The sequence below is a fragment of the Periplaneta americana genome, chromosome 1, assembly GCF_040183065.1.
Source record: "Periplaneta americana isolate PAMFEO1 chromosome 1, P.americana_PAMFEO1_priV1, whole genome shotgun sequence".
NCBI classification, from domain to species: Eukaryota; Metazoa; Arthropoda; class Insecta; order Blattodea; family Blattidae; genus Periplaneta; species Periplaneta americana.
In genome coordinates this window covers 190678088-190698845 of record NC_091117.1, presented here as the reverse complement: position 1 = coordinate 190698845, position 20758 = coordinate 190678088, and the positions used below count along the sequence as shown (strand labels likewise).

The following is a 20758-nucleotide window of genomic DNA, read 5'->3' as shown; positions in this document are numbered from 1 at the left end:
AGTCCGGCCTCATTCGATAGTTCAATTAACTGTTCTCTTTCACTCAATGAAAGTTTGTTAGTTTCAATATCGCAATGAAAGTGATCACGAACCCATGAAAATTCGTCATGTTTACTTGGAAAATAAGTTTCAAATTGTGACCTCGGAGTTATATTATTGATGTACGACGTACAGTACGTGCCCATTTCAATGTGCAGACTGGGTGTCGGCAAAACTATCAAGAAAGTCATAAATAAATAGAAAGGTTCGGTCCTCTGTTATGAATTTGGGGTTGTCCCTGGCTGGGTTACAGGGGCGGTGCCACATGTGCAGGAAAAAGATGGCGAGAAACACCACGTTCATAGTGCTTTAAATCCCTCCTTTGTTGTTGAGAGTACAGTGGGAAGTCAATAGACGTATAGGGTAATAAATTTTATAAAATGTCAGTACTGAGAGAAAAAGTGAAAGGCGATTGCAATGTGTCATTTCCAAACTCTGAGATTTTCAACTATAGAATGATACGCAATTCATTTGAATTTTACTTTTTCTTCTGCATTTTTTGAAGGACCACAAGGGCAGACCTCGAGGACCACAGATGGATTATAGTTTGAGAAACACTATTCTAAACCATTGTTTTTATTGCGTGTGTGCGAATAAACTCATCATAAAAGCCGACATACAAAATATAACAACTTTTGTGCGAGATCGTGCGTATTTCCTTGTTTTCCGCACAGAACCAATACGCGGTAAGTGTGAAATACCACATTCAGTATTTCCAACGTAACACACATAACAATTTCCTTCTTCTTACCGCTTAAGCGCGACATTCATTTTACTGCTTTAGGCTCTTAACATATTATTTTTAGAGACGTTCAATATAGTAATAATTATAAATTGGAAACTTACCACTGCAATTTCATCTAAATTGCACTGTTAATTATTGTTTTTAAATATTTGAAAAATTAAGTAAACTCTACAACTCCACTAAAGTTACTGCATTCGTGATGCAAGTAACATTAAGGAAGCCGTGAAAAAATCAACAAGATTCAAACTTGCCGATGTTATTACTGCAATATGTTATATAAATAATATTGTTAATATATTAAAATGAAAAATAAATCATTACATAACCATACCGTTTGTTTTAAGTTCGCATTTATAGACTGGGTGGAAAAAAAGACAGACGTATATCACGGCCTGCTGGAACATTTTAAAGCAACAATGTTGAAGATAGAAATTTTTGTTTTGCAAATTTGCGTCATTGAACGGAAACCCAGATGGAGATTTCATTGCAACTAATTAGAAATTCCTCTTTCAGGTATGTAATAAACGATCTTCGCACAAAATAATGTACGATACACGAGCGGTATGTTTGTTTTCATGTTCTCGGAAATTAAAAAAGCTCAACTACGTTTTGCTTTTTCAATCTTTTCCTCGACCATGAAAACGTCAACATACCGCTCTTGTAACGTATATTACAATTACTAGAATAAAGATGATGTTATTTTAAAGAATAACACAAAATTGTCATTTAGTCAACATCGCCTCAGACAAATAATTTGGATTCAGACTATTAATCGTCTACAGAAATAAGCCTTCAATCATAACTTCTTCAGAGAAATTTACGGGGTGTGAAGAAATCTACAAAAGGTCAATGAAAAAATTAACTTATCATTAATCTTTCCTAAGTAATTAAGAACTATGATATGAACTGGTGACTTTAATGACACTGATAGAAGAACTATACAAGTCAAAGAGACAATGTTGATAGCGCCCACGTTTACTATAGCACAAGCAAATTCTGTACTGGCACCAAACACTATTTCTGAGACTCATATGTTAAAATTACGAGCGATGGAAAAGAGAAGTATCAAATTAATCAAAAGAATAAAATTAGGACGATTAGCTGTAGCTACTTTAAATCCTACTAGAAGTAGGAATAGAAATATTTATGAATATCCTCATAAAATCCACCATCAGTTTAATACATACCATCATTTTATGTTAATAATATTTGCCAAGTATTTCCTGATTACTTCCTATTTTTCTGTTTTAACTGAATTGCTCTCTATCCTCTTCCATTCTCTCTCATACCTAGACTGTCTCCCTTCCATTCCTTGCTTTCCTATTAAATATTGCGTATTTCATTCCTTAAAAACTTGCATTATTTATTTATTTATTATTTTTTATCTTCACAATAGGTGGCCTCGAATTCACTTCAATTCTCCCATTATTAAAATCATCACTAGACATGGATGCGGGATGACTTAAGGAAAAGTGAAGTTGTTTTGCGGCACGTGCCGCGTCGTTCGTATTTTGTGTATCTGGCGAGTACAGCAGCGTACATAACGAATGAACCCCGGTCCACAGTGCAGCGCAATGTGTGCAGTTGTGTTATGCTGCTCAAGTACAGGGACATCATTTTATTTTTACTTCAATTTTTATTGTACCTGAATTTTTGAATGTACTTCACTCCCACCCCTTCTACTAAGGAAGTTACAACTCCACACAGAACCAAGACCGCAGATAGTAAGCAGTACTGAGTTACTGGGTATAGTACGTTCCAGAAATATGTTCGCGTTTTCCAGTGACGAAAGAGCTTTCAATATTGAATCATATTTTCGCACAGGTACTGTCCGTTTGCCTACGTCGCATCTCGATTTCCCCCACCTGCTTCTGCTCGCCCCTCTGTAAAAGCTGGGCTGTCTTAGCTCTTTTCTGAAAACATTAATTTCTCTTAGGAATTGGAAGTTTACGTAATATTATACAGCTGTTTAATTTAACTTAAATAAAAGGGCCTCGTTAAGTAATTAACTGTCACGTGATTTCCTCCCTTTCTACAATCCTGCGGCATAACCACTTGGATGTACAGTAGATAGCATGTCTGAGTAATTTTATATTTTCGGGTCGGGCAGAAGTGAAGATTGAATTTACTGTACGTAGAGTAGGTACAGAATTATTTCAACATGAGTTACTAGTACGAAGGACGAAACTGGCAATTGGAATTAGATGCAATAGTCTATAGTGCAATAATATGCACAAAAGAACTGAAGCCTGTATCGAAATGAAAGGCCACCATTTTCAAAATTGTGTTTAAATATTCACATTATGATTATTTTTCAATTTAACTTCTTTCTCTATATTGTATGCTAATGTGCTGTAGACAGTATAATATACACTGCATAATGAATACATTCGCATGGATAACTCCCTTCGTGAGTAAAAACACTTATTCTTAATACAGCACTGTACTTTGATTAAAGAAAAACCTAATGAAAATTATCAAACTCATAATCGCGATATTTTCTAGTTTACGTAAATGGATGAACTACTTTTCTTCCATCCTATACCTAGTAGAGTGATTTGTGTTTTACGCCAGTATCATCGAACTCCAGTCTTGGAGGGGGGAGCAAGCGGTGTGTCCGGTTCTCTTAAGGTATAGACAGGTTAATATTCAAAATGTTAGTAAAAATAAAATGACGTCCCTGTATTTAGTAGGAGCTGAATAGTGTAGTGCTGATCCATTCATAATGTCGAAGTCAAAACGTTAAATTCGCTCAGAGATATGAAATGCAATTAAGAAGTATGAGAGTGACATTTTATGTATTAACGAAGACAATATCGTGTGTAATGTATGTAAAATTGAAATAAAACCAGAATAATTCAGGCTATAGAGAAACATTGCAACAGTACATCGCACATGAAATGTGTTGAAATGAAATCTGAGGAATCATCATTATCATCATCATCATCATTTAGTTGTGCGGGTCTAAACGACACGTGCAACATGATGCTCAGTGCAAATATTCCTCTAAAAAAATTTAGTGATCCCCATTTTAGAGTGTTTCTTCAGAAATTCTCTCGATACAAAAACTGTTTAAGCGATAGGCGAAGAGGATACAGCTTCGACAACTTACGAGAATATATCGTCGTTTACTGCAACGCTGGTAATTGCATCAATGTTGACGAGGATTGAACTTGCAAGATATGTGCTACAGCACTACAGTACGTTATTTTCCTTTTCCTTCTGACTGTATGGAGATACAGTAGCATGTTGACGTCATCTATTTACGTTTAAAATCTGTTGAGCCAATGGTCTGAATGAATGCACCTACATTCAACGAATTTGCTCAACAACGACTATACTTACTTACTGCTTTTAAGGAACCCGGAGGTTCATTGCCGCCCTCACATAAGCCCGCCATCGGTCCCCATCCTGAGCAAGATTAATCCAGTCCTTACCATCATATCCCACCTCCCTCAAATCCATTTTAATATTATCCTCCCATCTACGTCTCGATCTCCCCAAAGGTCTTATTCCCTCCAGCCTCCCAAATAACATTCTATATGCATTTCTGGATTCACCCATACGTGCTACATGCCCTGCCCATCTAAAAACGTCTGGATTTAATGTTCCTAATTATGTCAGGTGAAGAATAAAATGCGTGCAATTCTGCGCTGTGTAACTTTCTCCATTCTCCTGTAACTTCAACCCTCTTGGCCCCAAATATTTTCCTAAGAACCTTATTCTCAAACACCCCTAATCTTTGTTCCTCTCTCAAAGTGAGAGTCCAAGTTTTACAACCATACAAAACAACCGGTAACATAACTGTTTTATAAATTCTAACTTTAATATTTTGTGACAACAGACTAAATGACAAAAGCTTCTCAACTGAATAATAACGGGCATTTCCCATATTAAATGAAATAAAATGCATTGAAACATTTTGAATTTTTTTTCATGGACATTCAGTATTGAACATATTCCTGACTGGATATGTTTGTCCATGGACATTTTGCACTGGACATTTTTGCATTTGGACACCCTTTCCTCTGGACGTTTTGGATTGGACATTTTAACCTGGAAGCATAGATTCTAGTAATCACCTTGATGGTGGTAATAATAATAATAATAATAATTATTATTATTATTATTATTATTATTATTATTATTATTATTATTATTATTATTATTATTATTATATTTTATTGTTATGATGACTATTTATTTCGCGTAGTTGCATTGCGAATGAGATTATTCTCAAGGTCTGCCTGAATGTAACTTCGTTAATACTTTCTGGAACGACCACTTTTAAAGACGAGAACGGGGAAGGGGTAGAAAGTTGACCGTCCCAGTTGAAGGCGCAGGCGGAATGGGGAAAACCGTGATAAATTGCAACGCGTACTCAGGCTCCAGATAGCGCAAATTTCCTTCATGAACGAAACCAAGTCTTGTATAGCGGAGGAACCTCCACCCTCAGGTCATCGGTTAAGTAGGAACCGGTCCTGCTTGCCACCTTGTAAACCAGGTTTACATCCTACTACTTAAATGCAAAGCATTAATCATTACTACGAATCAGTAATTCCTACTGTCCTTAACCAAACATTGACACAATCTGTGATTCGCAAGTATAAAGTATAGCCCACTTTCTAATTATAATCTAGAATATTCCAGTTAACGAAATGAGTCCATTAAAGGGCCAATTGTAAAACTTTAATCATTTATTTTGCACTGATCGATTTTAGAAAAAAATATTTACATTAAATTTAAAATACATAGATCAATAGCATTTAACTGTATCGTCATAACTTCATATTCTGAATATTGTGTCCTTAACCCTTTGAGTGCGAATCACGAGTGCATCGTGATTTTATACATCTTGATTACACAACTTTTAACACTAGGGGAGAGTCTGGTAGTATCGGACATCGGGTAGTATCGGACAGTGCGTTTCTTTCATCTACCTCCATATGGTAGTACCTTAATGACATGGTTACGTTTCTCTATGCGACATCACAGAAACGTAACCATGTCAATCAGGTACTATCATCGTGTGGTAGATGAAAGAAACTCACTGTCCGATATTACCCGATGTCCGATACTACCCGACTCTCCCCTATATCACTTCGGAATATGTATGATAAGACTTTCCTGTGTTAAACTTCAACGTACCTCGTTTACATGTTTCGACCTATTTATGGGTCATCTTCAGAACTGGTAGTTGTTGGTCTTGGCGCCTCTTGTTCTGTTTCCTGTGAGGGTGCGTTCGTGTGGTATAGTGTAGAGTCAAAGAGTCACATCCAACCAAAAAGCCAGAAACTAAACACACTAGAACAGTATGAAATATACACACACGAAAACACACCCCAACGAAATTCTCAACATACAACTCAACTTCAAAACACACACACTCTTTGACCCTACACAATACTACACGAACGCACCCTCACAGGAAACAGAACAAGAGGCGCCAAGACCAACAGCGACCAGTTCTGAAGATGACCCATAAATAGGTCGAAACATGTAAACGAGGTACGTTGAAGTTTAACACAGGAAAGTCTTATCATACATATTCCGAAGTGATTTTATAATTTTTCCTGAAGTGCTAATCGTAGTGTAGTTTCCAGACGGCAAAGACCACTGTTGTGTTGTGCTATGAGCATAGAGGAAGGTTCAGTGGAGCGGTTCACTTGTGTGAATTTACTTGGCATTTTTTACGTAAGACTACACAAAGGGGGTCGACTCTAAGAGGGTTAAGGTGGCCTCCATTTCGCGGCACACATTCTTCAAGTATAGATAATATGTTTCCCATTACATAATGCAACTTGTCCACAGGAACTTCGGAAACTTCATAATGAATTTGTTTCTTTGACTTCTTCGATGTGAGGATGGCTCACTAAATATTTTATTCTTCAAATACCCCCACAAGGAGGAGACTCATGCTTTGAGATCTGGCGATCTTGCAGGCCATGAAATATCCCCATATCTAGTTTATAAACAAACGTTTTACTGCAATAATTGATTGTCTAGCAGTGTGAGTGGTCCCCTTATCCTGTTGAAACCAAGTGTCTGGACTGATATCAGGTTTCTAAGTTATCCGAGGAGACAAAAATTCTTCAATCAGTGGAACGTATCGTTCTGTTTTATGGTAACAGAATTCCCATTATCGTCTTCAAATAATAAGGACCGATTATTCCAAAGGACGCTATTGTACAGTATACGGTGATTTTGGCACTATGCAATGGTTCCTGATACATTTCACGAGAGGTGGTTACTACTCAGAAATGAAAATTTTATTTAGGCCTATTAATATATCCAGATAAGTGGAAATATGCTTTGTCGTTCAGTAGCATATTATGAATATCAACTTCGTTAACGTTCAAGAGATCCAAGCGTAGGCGACAAAAGTCATACATTGTTCCTTTATCACAGCCACAATTGTTACGATAATCATGTATATAAGAATTCTAGATTAAGGAAGCGGGAGGGAATGGTGACCACTTAAAGAGAAACCTATATTGCAGACATAAATCAAAGAATTTTTTTAAGTGCAGAAAATGTACATACGTCCAATATATTATTATAAATGTTTAATTTATTCTTAAATATTGGTTCTGAAAATAATTTTCAGCTGGACAAACTAAATACTTAAGACACTATACTGAACAGCATTGCCCACAGAGGTGGGGAATTGCGATCACAATATATAAGACAATAGAAGAGTTCGGGGCAGAAGAAGATATCAGATGACTGACTGTCTTTGATCTAAGATCTTTCCTGTTTCATTTTTTCACTTTCTATTAAGTATGAAAAATTCTACAAGAACTCGTCAGAAGCGGGTGTGGGTACAAGTATTGCAAAATAATAAACCAGTATTTGTGAGTAGGAGTAATATGCGTTACAAGAGCGGTATGTTGAAGTTTTCATGTTCGAGGAAAAGTTTGAAAAAGCGAAACGTAGTTAAGCTTTTTTAATTTCCGAGAATTGAAAGAAAACATACCGCTCGTGTATCGTACATTATTTTGTGCGAAGATCGTTTATTACCTACCTGAAAGAGGAATTTCTAATTAGTTGCAATGAAATCTCCATCTTGGTTTCTGTTCAATGACGGAAAATTTGCAAAACAAAAATTTCTATCTTCAACATTGTTGCTTTAAAATGTTTTCTGTGTTTACTATACTCCAGCAGGCCGTGATATACGTCTGTCTCCCCCCCCCCCAGTCTATAAATGCGAACTTAAAACAAACGGTAAGGTTATGTAATGATTTATTTTTCATTTTAATATTTTAACAATATTATTTATATAACATATTGCAGTAATGACATCGGCAAGTTTGAATCTTGTTGATTTTTTCACGGCTTCCTTAATGTTACTTGCATCACGAATGCAGTAACTTTAGTGGAGTTGTAGAGTTTACTTAATTTTGCAAATATTTAAAAACAATAATTAACAGTGCAATTTAGATGAAATTGCAGTGGTAAGTTTCCAATTTATAATTATTACTATATTGAACGTCTCTAAAAATAATATGTTAAAAGCCTAAAGCAGTAAAATCAATATGTCACTTAAGCGGTAAGAAGAGGGAAATTGTTATGTGTGTTAGGTTGGGAATACTGAATGTGGAATTTTAGACTTTGCGCGGATTGGTTTTATGCGGAAACCAAGCAAATACGCACGATCTGGCACAAAAATGTTTGTATTTTACCCTTGTCGGATAAATCGGCTCTTAGATAGGCCTACTAATTATAAACAAAACCAAACAGTTTAGAAGAAACCGGTATACATAGACAGCGTATCAAAAGCCTCTTTTCGTTATGCTATTTGTAAAAAAAAACTTATATTTTCATCATAATCTTGAAATTGATTATTCGCAGTATGACAATTCTTTACCTTTATGCTTCATATAGTGAGAAAGTAAAAGGTAACCACTTTTGAGCACAAAGAACGCAGAAGTTGAGGAAGGATGTAAGTGGATGGATCTTTCAAAACACACGTTAGTGTTCTTGTAAAAGAAAAGAGTTATATCATCTCACAACAATAACTCTAGAGGTTTTATGCTCGCTCAGAAAAGCGATATTCGTCACACTAGAATGTTTGCTTTGTGGGAAGGCGATCTTCAAGAGATGACTTGCAAAACGGGTGGCTATGTGCAGCTAGCTCGTGCTGTGCTACATTGAACACAGATATTGATGTGCCACTTAACCCGGTTGTATTCCGTTCTATGGGCTTGAACTTTATGTATTGCTTAAGGAAGACATTATTACTCTCTTTTTCCTTTTCCCACTCCTTCCTTTAGCTTATGACTCTTCTTTACATTCTTCTGCTTCTTACTCTTCTTATCTTCTTTTTCAACCCCTTGTTCTTACTTTTTCTGTCTCTCGTTGTACGTTAAACTAAAGATATCCCAGTAGCAGCATCCTAATGGGAAAAGGGAAAATCTCGCTTCATTTCACTTAATTCACCAGTATGTGGGTGTAAAATCCTTGTCTCGTGCCTATCCAATTAAGAGATTTGATATGAAAACATCTTAAATTATGCGACTGCCATGGGGAAAATCTTTGACGCATGCAACAGAAATCCGTTGTAGTGTTTTGTATTGTATTTATTAACAATCCATGGCATTCTTGCATTGCTTTACAGCTAGAATATGAAACAAGTCAAAAACTTAATACTATTATAAAGTCTTAATTTATAGTCACAGTCTAGATGAAATATATACAGACGAGATTTACAATATAGTCTACTAGTACAACACATAGTTTTAGTATCAATTTCATGAAGTGTTATTGAATGTCATGAATTCACCTACAGAATAGAAGGCGTGAGAAATTAGGTACTTCTTTAATTTGGCCCTAAATAATCTTATGTTTTGAGTTTCATTTTTTATATCGATAGGGAGGCTATTAAAAATTTTTACTGCCATATAACATACCCCTTTTTGATAGCATGATAGACTTGCCGATGGAGTATTAAAGTCATTTTTTGACGTGTATTTATGCTATGAAGTGTTGAATTAGTTACAAAGTTTTCAAGATTACATACGAGGAAGATTATTAATGAAAAGATATACTGATAAGCCATGGGTATTATTTGTAGTTTTTCGAAAATAGTCCTACACGATTCCCTACTATTATTCTAATTAGGCTACTCTTTTTTTTTTTGTAATAGAAATATACTGTTACTATCTGTGGAATTTCCCCAGAATATTATTCCAAAACTCATTACTGAGTGGAAGTGTGAAAAGTATATTGTTTTTAAGATATTGATATTTACTATCTTTTGCATAGATCTAATAGCAAAACATGCTGAATTTAGTTTCCGGGTAATTTCTTTAATATGATTTTTCCAATTTAACACATTATCGATTTTTAAGCCAAGAAATTTGGTTGTTGTTGTTTCTAATAGGGATTTATTGTTCATTATTGCGCTAGAAATTTGCGAGGTTGAATTTGGACAGGATTTAAATTCAATTATATTAGTTTTGTTACAATTTAATACCTACCAATTTATTGACTGAGAACCAGTCACATATTTTGAAGAGAAGATTGGCGTTGCGAACTGTGTAGCGAACATCAACCATAGAAAATTAAGTTCCTTCAAATTGAATACCGAAAATCTGAGTGAGATAAGTGACCAACAGGCTTGGAGTTCACACAATCACACCCTCTCAGCCCCAAATTTCATTGCAAGTAGCTACCTAGTTACAGTTAGATTTTCTGGAAAACAGTATTTTCATATCACTCCGATGCTAGATAACCAAAGAAGTTCAACAAAGTGTGTAAAATAACAAATTAAAAAAATTAATGCTAGTCATATTATAATATATGAAATGTTAGTAATAGATAAGCAAAACAAAACTATTACATACACACACATACCATACACACATAGTTACATAAATAACGACCACTCATATAAATTGAGGGAAAGAAGACAGAGGACGGACACTGGAAAGTTTTCTTTTCTCAATCGTACTATTAGGGACTGAAATGCTTTACCTGCAGACTTACTATAGGCTTTACCAATAACCAAAAGTGTATTTAAAAATAGGCTTAAGGACTTCACTAATAGACGGTAGTTTATTATTATACCTACTACTTAAAGGGTGTAATTGATGTTTTGTTATTTGAAGTGTTGTATCAGTGAAGAAGTGTGTTGTGTAAGTGAAGTGTGTTTATGTCAGTGAAGTTCTATAGTTTATAGTGGTAGTACAAAGTGTTTGAACAGCGAAATGTTTTGAAGTGTTAGTGAAATCAGGATAGTATCAGTGAAAGGTGTCGCAGTTCCAGTGCAGTGAGTGAGTTGACAGCGAAATGAGTGTAGTGCTGAAAGGTGCTTGTGCATGTATGCACATATCATATTCGTGGGTTTTAGTTCGAACTTAGGGTTAAGATACAAATTAGATTTACTTTAAACATTATTTTAAATGATCGTGCTTCATTTAATTTGGGATGCTCATTATTATTATTATTACTATTACTATTATTATTATTATTATTATTACTACTATTATTAATTGCATTTTTATTAATTGTCATTATTGAGTGTAATTAGTTACCACTGCACTGGGTATTTAACCATTTGCAGTGTGAATAAATACATACACACATACATATGTATGGCGTAAGTAATTGAAAATGAATCTCACATTATCATAGTTCCATATTTTTCGGCATGGAATATCTACATTACCTAGGCCTGAACCTACTTATCTTCTTCTTTCTTCTGTTAATACTTCACGGTAGAATTCAGAGCAACAATATACACGAGGAAGAAAAATTGATATTGAAATCAAACCTTTTGTGCGAGCGCGCGCGCGCGTGTGTGTGTGTGTGTGTGTGTGTGTGTGTGTGTGTGTGTGTGTGTGTGTGTGTGTGTGTATAATTGTAGATTCTGAAGTGAAATACGATTTATAATGTTAATCTAGGCAGTACTTCATATGATTTAAAATATATATATAGGGAAGTAAACTTTGCTAGTGATTTCGTGAATAATTGAATTGGAGATTGGATAGATGAATATTAAAAACCAAACACTTTAAAAATAATAATAAACCTGCAGTCTTTATGATTAAGAGCGAAAGCTTAAGAGAATGGAATGGAATTTCGGGAAGGGGCACTATGACCCAGCACTGCGACTTTTCAAAATGTTCTTACGGGAAGCTTTTCCATAAAATATAATCTCCCACGAATCTTTTTAACTTACATAATAATTGAATAGCCGCCCAGTACAAGGTTGTAACCCTCATTTCTCGTAAGTTTACTTTTTCGTTAATGATGCGCTATGTGTAATGCTTGCACTCATATTAAAATCAGCACACATATTTGACTGTCAACCTTGCTCCAAACAATTTAAAAGTATGTACAGTACAATGTGTTTTTCGCCATTTTTCAAGAAGTTCGTATTTGCTGGTTACAACCTTGTTCTGGGCGGCTATTCAATTGTGGAGACAGAAGAGAAAGAAGATGGGGGGAAAATAGGTGAATTAAAAGGGGGCAAGATACGAAACCAGACTTCGGACCTACGTTTTAAGAGAACTGGGTTAAACATGACACTGACTTTGCTTGTATATAATTAAGCACAATCGTTTAATCACTGAAATTACCTCGATCAAATGTTTATGACAGCAGCTGGTTTCTGTCCAAAGTGACCACGCCTCGGGTCATAAGAATTGCTGTGCCCTTTTTGTGTGTCTTCCATTAACCGCATTTCAGTGAAACTAGTTCATTGACTTGCTATCTTGCGATGGGCAAAATGGATCCAGAAAAAAAAAAGTTCATGTATACTGTGTATATTTACAATTTCCAAAATTATTGAACAACACAGAGTGCACAACATGGCTTTAAAGGCATTCGATATTGTTAGGAGATCGAAATTATGGAAAACTCTGAAGAAACATTGCACCCCTCAACATTATTACATTCTTCTTCTGGCCTGAGAAAAGTGACTTGCAACGTTATTCTAGGAAGTTCTTCAATGCATTGTATGTATATGTATATACATATAAATACGCCTATATAATATAATATATTGTTGTAATTACATTCTTTAATGATCTATTAAAGCTACTTTAATAGCGTTAATATAATATTGTTCCCAAGAAACTAGTTCGATTAATTAAAGTGTGTCTCAGTGAAACGTACAGCAGAGTCCGTATAGGTCAGTTTCTATCAGAACCGTTTCAAAATCATTGTGGGCTATAGCAAGGAGATACACTATCACCTTCACTTTTTAACTTTGCTCTAGAGTATGCCAGTAGGAAAGTTCAGGATAACAGAGAGAGTTTGGAATTGAACGTGTTACATCAGCTACTTATCTTTGCTGATGACGTGAATATGTTAGGAGAAAATTCACAAACGATCAGGGAAAATACGGGAATTTTACTTGAACCAAGTAAAGAGATAGATTTGGAAGTAAATCCCGAAAAGACAAAGTAGAACTATATGATTATGTATCGTGACGAGAATATTGTACGAAATGGAAATATAAAAATTGGAAATTTATCCTTTTTAGACGTGGAAAAATTCAAATACCTGGGAGCAACAGTAACAAATATAAATAATAATCGGGAGGAAATTAAACACAGAATAAATATGGGAAATGTCTATTATTATTCGGTTGAGAAACTTTTATAATCCAGTCTGCTGTCAAAAAATCTTAAAGTTACTCGTAGAATTTATAAAACAGTTCTAGTACCGGTTGTTCTTTATGGTTGTGTAACTTGGACTCTCACTTTGAGAGAAGAACTTAGCTTGAGTGTGTTTGAGAATAAGGTGCTTATGAAAATATTGGGGCTAAGAGGGATGAAGTTACAGGAGAATGGAGAAAGTTACACAACACAGAACTGCACGCATTGCATTCTTCACCTGACATAATTAGGAACATTAAATCCAGACGTTTGAAATGGGCAGGGCATGTAGCACGTATGGGCGAATCCAGAAATGCATATAGAGTGTTAGCTGGGAGGCCGGAGGGAAAAAGACCTTTGGGGAGGCCGAGACGTGCTCAGGATAGGGACAAATGGCGGGCTTATGTGAGAGCGGCAATGAACCTCCGGGTTCCTTGAAAGTCAGTAAGTAAGTAAGTAAGTAATGGAATATTGTAGGAGTGTCAAAACCGGTTTATGAGGAGAGTAACCGCTTTTACCTAAAGAAGTATTTTGAATTGATGAATGGAAAAAGAAAATATGACCAATTCTATAGATGCAAACTGCATTTATAATGGAAGTGTGTCACTTAAAATCAAATTTTACAGTCTAACGTGATGTAAAAGAAGGAAATCTTTTCATGACTTAACATAGCGCAGGAAATAATTTTCAATGAAAATTTTGCTGAACAAACATAACGCTCGGTTGTTCCTCCGATAGCTCACTCCTGTAACACGGCTTTAACATATCTTGAAGTCTGGCTCGATCCCCGGCCTTGAATGAAGTGGTACTTGGGCTGGGAACGTTCGCAGGATGAGGGTTCTTCCATTTTACCCCCAAATATACAATTTAATTCTTTGCGTTTCAAGTTTGCCCATAATTTAATGTATCAAATGTACCGAAACTCGGATACTGGTGACTTTGGATACAATATCGGCAATGGCTTGAGGAACGGCAAGCACTCATTGCCTGTTCGAGGTTCTTGGTCAGGTCTCAACTCCAGTCCATCTTAAATCAGAATCACCCTCCCTTATTTTCCACACAACGATTTGTGCTGACGGAGCTGAATCCAGTTCTGCCAGCCTGGAATATAGCGTCCGGAACTTTGAGGGCAACGGCACACACACTTACAAAACGAGACCCCAAGCCAGATCTCCCTCTCTTCCGCATTCTATTTTAGCTGACGGAGCTGAACTCGGTCTCTGGCAACCCGGAATACATCAGGAAAGTGCCAAACAACTATTGCCTGTTGGAACACATCCCCAGGTCATTTTTTTTTGCCAGAATTGCCCCGATCTCCTACCTCAAGGTGAACTACATAAGGATTATTGATCACATTAAGGATCCTACCCTTCATTCCTACACATTACGAAACTGCGCGTTTGGTTGACGGAGTTAATCAGGGCCATCTGTCTGGCCCGGCATCCAGAGCGACGGATGTTTCCATCAGCACGTGATCAAGCAAATTCAGTTTGAGAATAGCAAACTTGCCCCACCCCAAACTACTCTCTAAGTCAGAAGCACGTACCTATATTACTCTTGATTAAAATACCACATTATGTTCTCAGGAGTGATCGGGTCATGTTTTATTACATTTACTACATGGCTAGTCTTAATAGTGAGAAAGGGTTAAGAGAAATGAACAAGTGACAGCATAAAATTAGTACTAACATTTGAACGTTGGGACAGTAAATGAATATAAGGGAAAGATAGGAGAAAACGTCAAAGAACAAATAGGACAAATAATTCAATATGATAATTTATTGAGAAAAATTGAAATTGAGATTTTAATGAATAGTAGTTAGAGGAAAAAAGGGGTTTGAAAGGAGTTATTAAATATATTAGGATTAATGAACAAATAGAGAATAGCAAATGAAATGTAGGAGAAATACTGAAGGGGAGATTGACCAAGTAACAAAAAAGGTACGTAGTGTAATTGGGAGTATTTGTGTAGACGTGTACTTACTTACTTACTGCCTTTTAAGGAACCGGAGGTTCATTGCCGCCCTCACATAAGCCCGCCATTGGTCCCTATCCTGAGCAAGATTAATCCAGTCTCTATCATCATATCCCACCTCCCTCAAATCCATTTTAATATTACTTATTTTTAGGTTTCGTAACAAGCTGTTTTTACAGTGATGGGTTGTTAGCCCTTCGCCCAACCCCCAAGCTGAAGGACCACCACTTATCGGCTGTCCACTACTGCTTATTCAATATATTCGCAGCTACCCTCCATATTTGTGTAGACGTGTACTGCAAATAATGTCTTATTGTAATAATATGTTAATGGTGGCACCGGATACAGAAATGTGAGGTACGCCATTACATGTAAAGAAGTGCTGTGACGAAATATATCATATCATATGGCTAGTCTCAAATTGAGATAATTCTTTCTGTATCAGATTTTGCGTGGTTTCCCTAAAACTCTAAGACAAATGTCGAGATGGCACCTAAAAGAAATGGACCATAGATATAATACTTTCAGTAATTTTTTCGGCATTTTCGAAAATAAAGCGTTTATAAAGCTCTCGCGGGTCGCCTTGGGTACTTCTGGACGAAATTACTCCTACATCACTCGTTTAGTTTAAAGGCTCGGTTCCCATGTATAGGAAGGATAGTGACGTACGCTTCTTGCAACCCGCTTTCCCAGCTAACATCTTAGGTCCTACTGTTCAGCCATGTTCCGAATGGTACTCTGCGACACTACGCCCGATTATGTGTGGTAGAGCCCGATCGCAAAGCCGTGGCACCAACCTGCGCGAGCCTCTTTCTGAGGCTTCGGAGTGGGGGGGGGGGGTTCCTGTGTGTGCGGGCGACTGCTTACTCATAGAGCGTACAGTTCAAACACCCCCCAGCAAGATTCTTGGGCGAGTCCGTGTAAGTGGATGCCAATTCGTCCTTTGCGCAGATGCCACGAGTTTGTGATCGGCCTCTGGCTATTAGATTATGCCCATTATTGGTTTTTTCCTTCAAAACTACCTACCTTCCTTCAATTGGACGGCGAAAAACGGAGTGAGACAAGTGGCCAACAGGCTTGGAGCTCACATAGATTCTTCACACAGCCCAAAATTCCCTTATAAGAAAACACTCGCATAGGCCTATATATACAGGAAGTGAAATGGCCTTACAGATTTTCAGAGCAAAAAGCTCATGTTATATGCAACAAAACTATATCATCATATTGCTGGAAAGTTCATAGTTTATTTTCAGAAAAAAATGTTTATTCCCAAATGTTTAACTATATCTTATCGGGTAACTACTGCGAGTAGGATCGTGATTTTTGTCCATAACAATAAGAAATCTAATAAAGAATACTTTATCCCTCCGGCATATTTCAATAGCATACACGGTTTTCGTGAAAATTTAATTAAAAAAAAAACATAAATTCAAGCCATTACACGAAACGAGCGAGTGACGTCTTGACAGCTTGGCAGCTTACATACGGAGAGTAACCGAGTTCGCTGACCTCTTACATTTGTATACTAGTAGTGTGTATTAGCGACGACGTTGTCGGACTGTTGAAACTTTAAACTTAATTTTCTAATTAACCATGCATTTAATCACAAAACGTAATATAGGTTTTCTATTCATTCACGTGTACCCTATCGTCCCTTTCAATCTGCAAGGTATTTCACTTTCACTCTGTGTATATATAGGCCTAATCCTTATCAATGTTGTTTTAGGAAAAGCAGCGGAATACATTCTGTTAATTTTGTTATACCATAAGATAAAATGAAAACATTTCAAAATGAATCACAAATTACATTTATGGGCCTATTATAGAGAATACAGAACTTAGAAGAAAAATTATATGAAACATTTACTAATAATGAGTGCAAATAGAATCCGTATATAAAAGTTTAATTAATACCCACCCAAAGGAAAAAGACGGCTATGAAGTCTGTTGAAACGTATGACGATTTTATTTTATGTCCTGAAATGGAGCACCTGGTATATAATCTTGAAATATTATTATTATTATTATTATTATTATTATTATTATTATTATTATTATGAAATATCAGAATTGTCTCATTCGTTTTTTAAAAACTTTTGAATTCAGAATATTTTTTTACTTAGTTATTTAACGACGATGTATCAACTACTAGATTATTTAGCATCGATGGAATTGGTGACAGCGAAATGGTATTTGGAGAGATAAAGCCGAGGATTCGCCATAGATTACCTGACATTCACTTTACGGTTGGGGAAAACCTGAGAAAAGACCCAACCATGTAAACAGACTAAGCGGGAATCGAACCCACGCCCGAGCGCAACTCACCGGACAAACCTTAAGCGTACTATATTTTTAAAATTGAACGGTTGGATGGAAAAGAGGCCTCAGGTCACTCAGACCCTTTTTGTGTAAAATGTTTTTTCGGAGTCCTTAGGGTTTGAAATTCGTGCCTTAGAAATTTCATGAACGTAACATTAATATTGCCAGTGTTAGAGCTGTGTGAATAAATGTTGATAAATGTGGAGACATCAGCTGTCAAACCTCCAAACACATTGTGGCCGTGTCAAACGTGTAACGTGTCACTAGTTGTGTTTAAGACGTTCTACCAAAAGTCTCGAAGCAACTGTCATACAAATGGAAGGTTAAAGTTAAGTGATACTGTTCCTGTTGCACCCAAGAAAAAATTCAAAGTTGATAAGATACGAGATGTCAGAAGTCTTTATGAGTTTTTGAAAGAAGATGAAGTAGCTGGTTTGAATAACAGTTTAAGAACACCACTGAGGAACCAGGAGCACGGCAAGAACTTCAGGAACAAGATGAAAACTTATCAGTTGAAGCAAGTGACTATGAGGACATTGTAGACAGTTTCTTAAGTGATGTGATTGAGATATGTTTAATCAGAATTTTTTTGAAATATTAAGTTCCTTTCTATTATATTATACTTTCATTAAATTATGAGAAAAAGCATATAATTTTCTGTGCATAGGCAGTCTAATAATAAAATAATAAACTGAGTTTATATTGAGTTCCTTTGTATTCTGTTGTATTTTCATTAAATTATGCAAAAAAGCACATAATTTTCTATCCATAATAATACATAATAAATTGAGTTTATATTTTATTTTCTGTTTTTAAGAAAAAGGGCCTGAGAGAGCCAATTTTCAAGCACCAATAACTTTTAAATCAATCAGCTGAACACAGATTTTCTTCTAAAATATTATTTAAACGTTGCAAATTCTTTTACCAAAAGCATAGAGTGTTATTTTGTACAGTAAAGAGAAAGGGACCAGTACTTTAAAATGTTTAAAGGACTTTTTCTCAAAACGCCACTTTCTCACTGAGGCCCTTTTTCCATCCAACCGTTCAATTATGTTATTAATCACATAATGACAAAAAAACTGAGATAATCTAAATAGATAAATAAGGTTTAAAAATTTAAAGAAAAGTATGTTTTGAATGCCTTACAGCTTGAAATGTAGTAGGATCTATTGAATTTATGACAAATCGACAATTAGAATATTATAGAAAATAGAATTTTATATTATCTTATAGGCCGCTGGCTCGAATTCAGAATGAATAATAAACAGGTAGTCCATGTACATCTGGTTCTGTTTGTTATCATTACTTATCTCTACTAACTTACCAATGTTCTCGCAATTAGTTTCAAGTAAATATCTTTAAAATGAAAGATGATCGGCTTTTGCATGAATGCGCACATAAGATAAACATAATCCTTTTGTTTACAGGCGAGAATCATGGCGACTGCGCAGAGCTTGGTGGATGCCCTGCCGAGGTACGGCGTGATGCTGGCGTTGGTACTGGTGCTGGCGACATCCGGACAGGGCAGCACGCCGGTCCCAGCGTCCTTACAGAGTCGAGAACACAAGACGCCTGCGTGGTGGCCCTTGTTGCAGTGCGTATTGCTGGCAGACTTCAACAAGTGTCTGCAGGACCGCACCCTGCGCGCCTTCGTCGGACTAGGTACAACTAACAGTGTCAGCTCTAATTCTTTAATTGCCCCTAGATTTCCTTTTTAAGCAGTACTTGTTCAAGCTACCAATTTAATTTATACATGAACCCTTAGTTTTTCGGGCGAGGTCGAGTTGCGCTGGAAATAGGGATTCGTACCTGCAAAATAACCTAATTGCGCTTATAAATAAGTCGTCATTCTTGATACCAAAAAAGTGGTTACTGGCTGCCGTGTATCTGTCCGTCCGCCTTTGTACAGATCTAAGAGTCAATTTATCCAGAACTGGTTCTAAAAAAGAACGCACTGGCTATGTTTAGTATTCACATGGAAGTGATTGCACACATTCCAACATCCAATTAGATAGTGATTAATTTGTTTGCTTCCCACAATAATCTACGAGCGCAGTTACTGTATAAATGAGACAACTTTGAAACCATTTCATTACCAGCATGAATTGCAATGATACATGCTTCATATAAGTGATACCGCCGATAAAAATGTGACGATAGGATTTAAAGTATGGGTCTACAATAATAATAATAATAATAATAATAATAATAATAATAATAATAATAATAATAATAATAATAATAATAATAGACCTTTAATAATAACAATAATAATAATAATATACCTCTAATAATAATAATAATAATAATAATAATAATAATAATAATAGACCTCTAATAATAATAATAATAATAATACTTACTTACTGGCTTTTAAGGAACCCGGAGGTTCATTTCCGCCCTCACATTAGCCCGCCATCTGTCCCTATCTTGTGCAAGATTAATCCAGCCTCTATCACCATATCCCATCTCGCTCAAATCGATTTTAATATTATCCTCCCATCTACGTCTCGGCCTCCCCAACGGTCTTTTTCCCTCCGGCCTCCCAACTAACACTCTATATGTATTTCTGGATTCGCCCATACGTGCTTCATGCCCTGCCCATCTCAAACGTCTGGATTTTACGTTCCTAATTATGTCAGGTGAAGAATACAATGCGTGAAGTGCTGCGTTGTGTAACTTTCTCCATTCTCCTGTAACTTCATCCCTCTTATCCCCAAATATTTTCCTAAGAACCTTAATAGTAATAATAATAATAAAAAATAATAATAATAATAATAATAAGCCTAGTAGTAATAATAATATTAACAGTAGCAGTAGTAGTAGTAGTAATAGTAGTAGTAGTAGTAGTAGTAGTAGTAGTAGTAGTAGTAGTAGTACCTAATACTAATAATAATATTAATAATAATAATAGTAGTAGTAATAATAATAGTAATAATAATAACTAATAATAATAATAATAATAGCAGTAATACTAATAATAATAATAATAATAATAATAATAATAATAATAATAATAATAATAATAATAAGAACGTATTAATGGCCCAGATTAGCCCCACCGCTGACTAGAGT

General features: G+C 35.8%; 1 protein-coding gene across 3 annotated transcripts in view; it reads left to right on the top strand.

Moving 5' to 3' along the window:
- Positions 1 to 20758, top strand: part of LOC138705806 (uncharacterized) — a 92493-nt gene that overhangs the window by 31433 nt on the left and 40302 nt on the right. For all 3 annotated transcript variants that reach the window (XM_069834474.1, XM_069834471.1, XM_069834465.1), the window contains exon 2: positions 19111 to 19345. In XM_069834474.1, the coding sequence (XP_069690575.1) occupies positions 19120 to 19345 (226 nt within the window). In that variant the 5' untranslated portion in view covers positions 19111 to 19119. The remainder of the gene's footprint in view (positions 1 to 19110; positions 19346 to 20758) is intronic.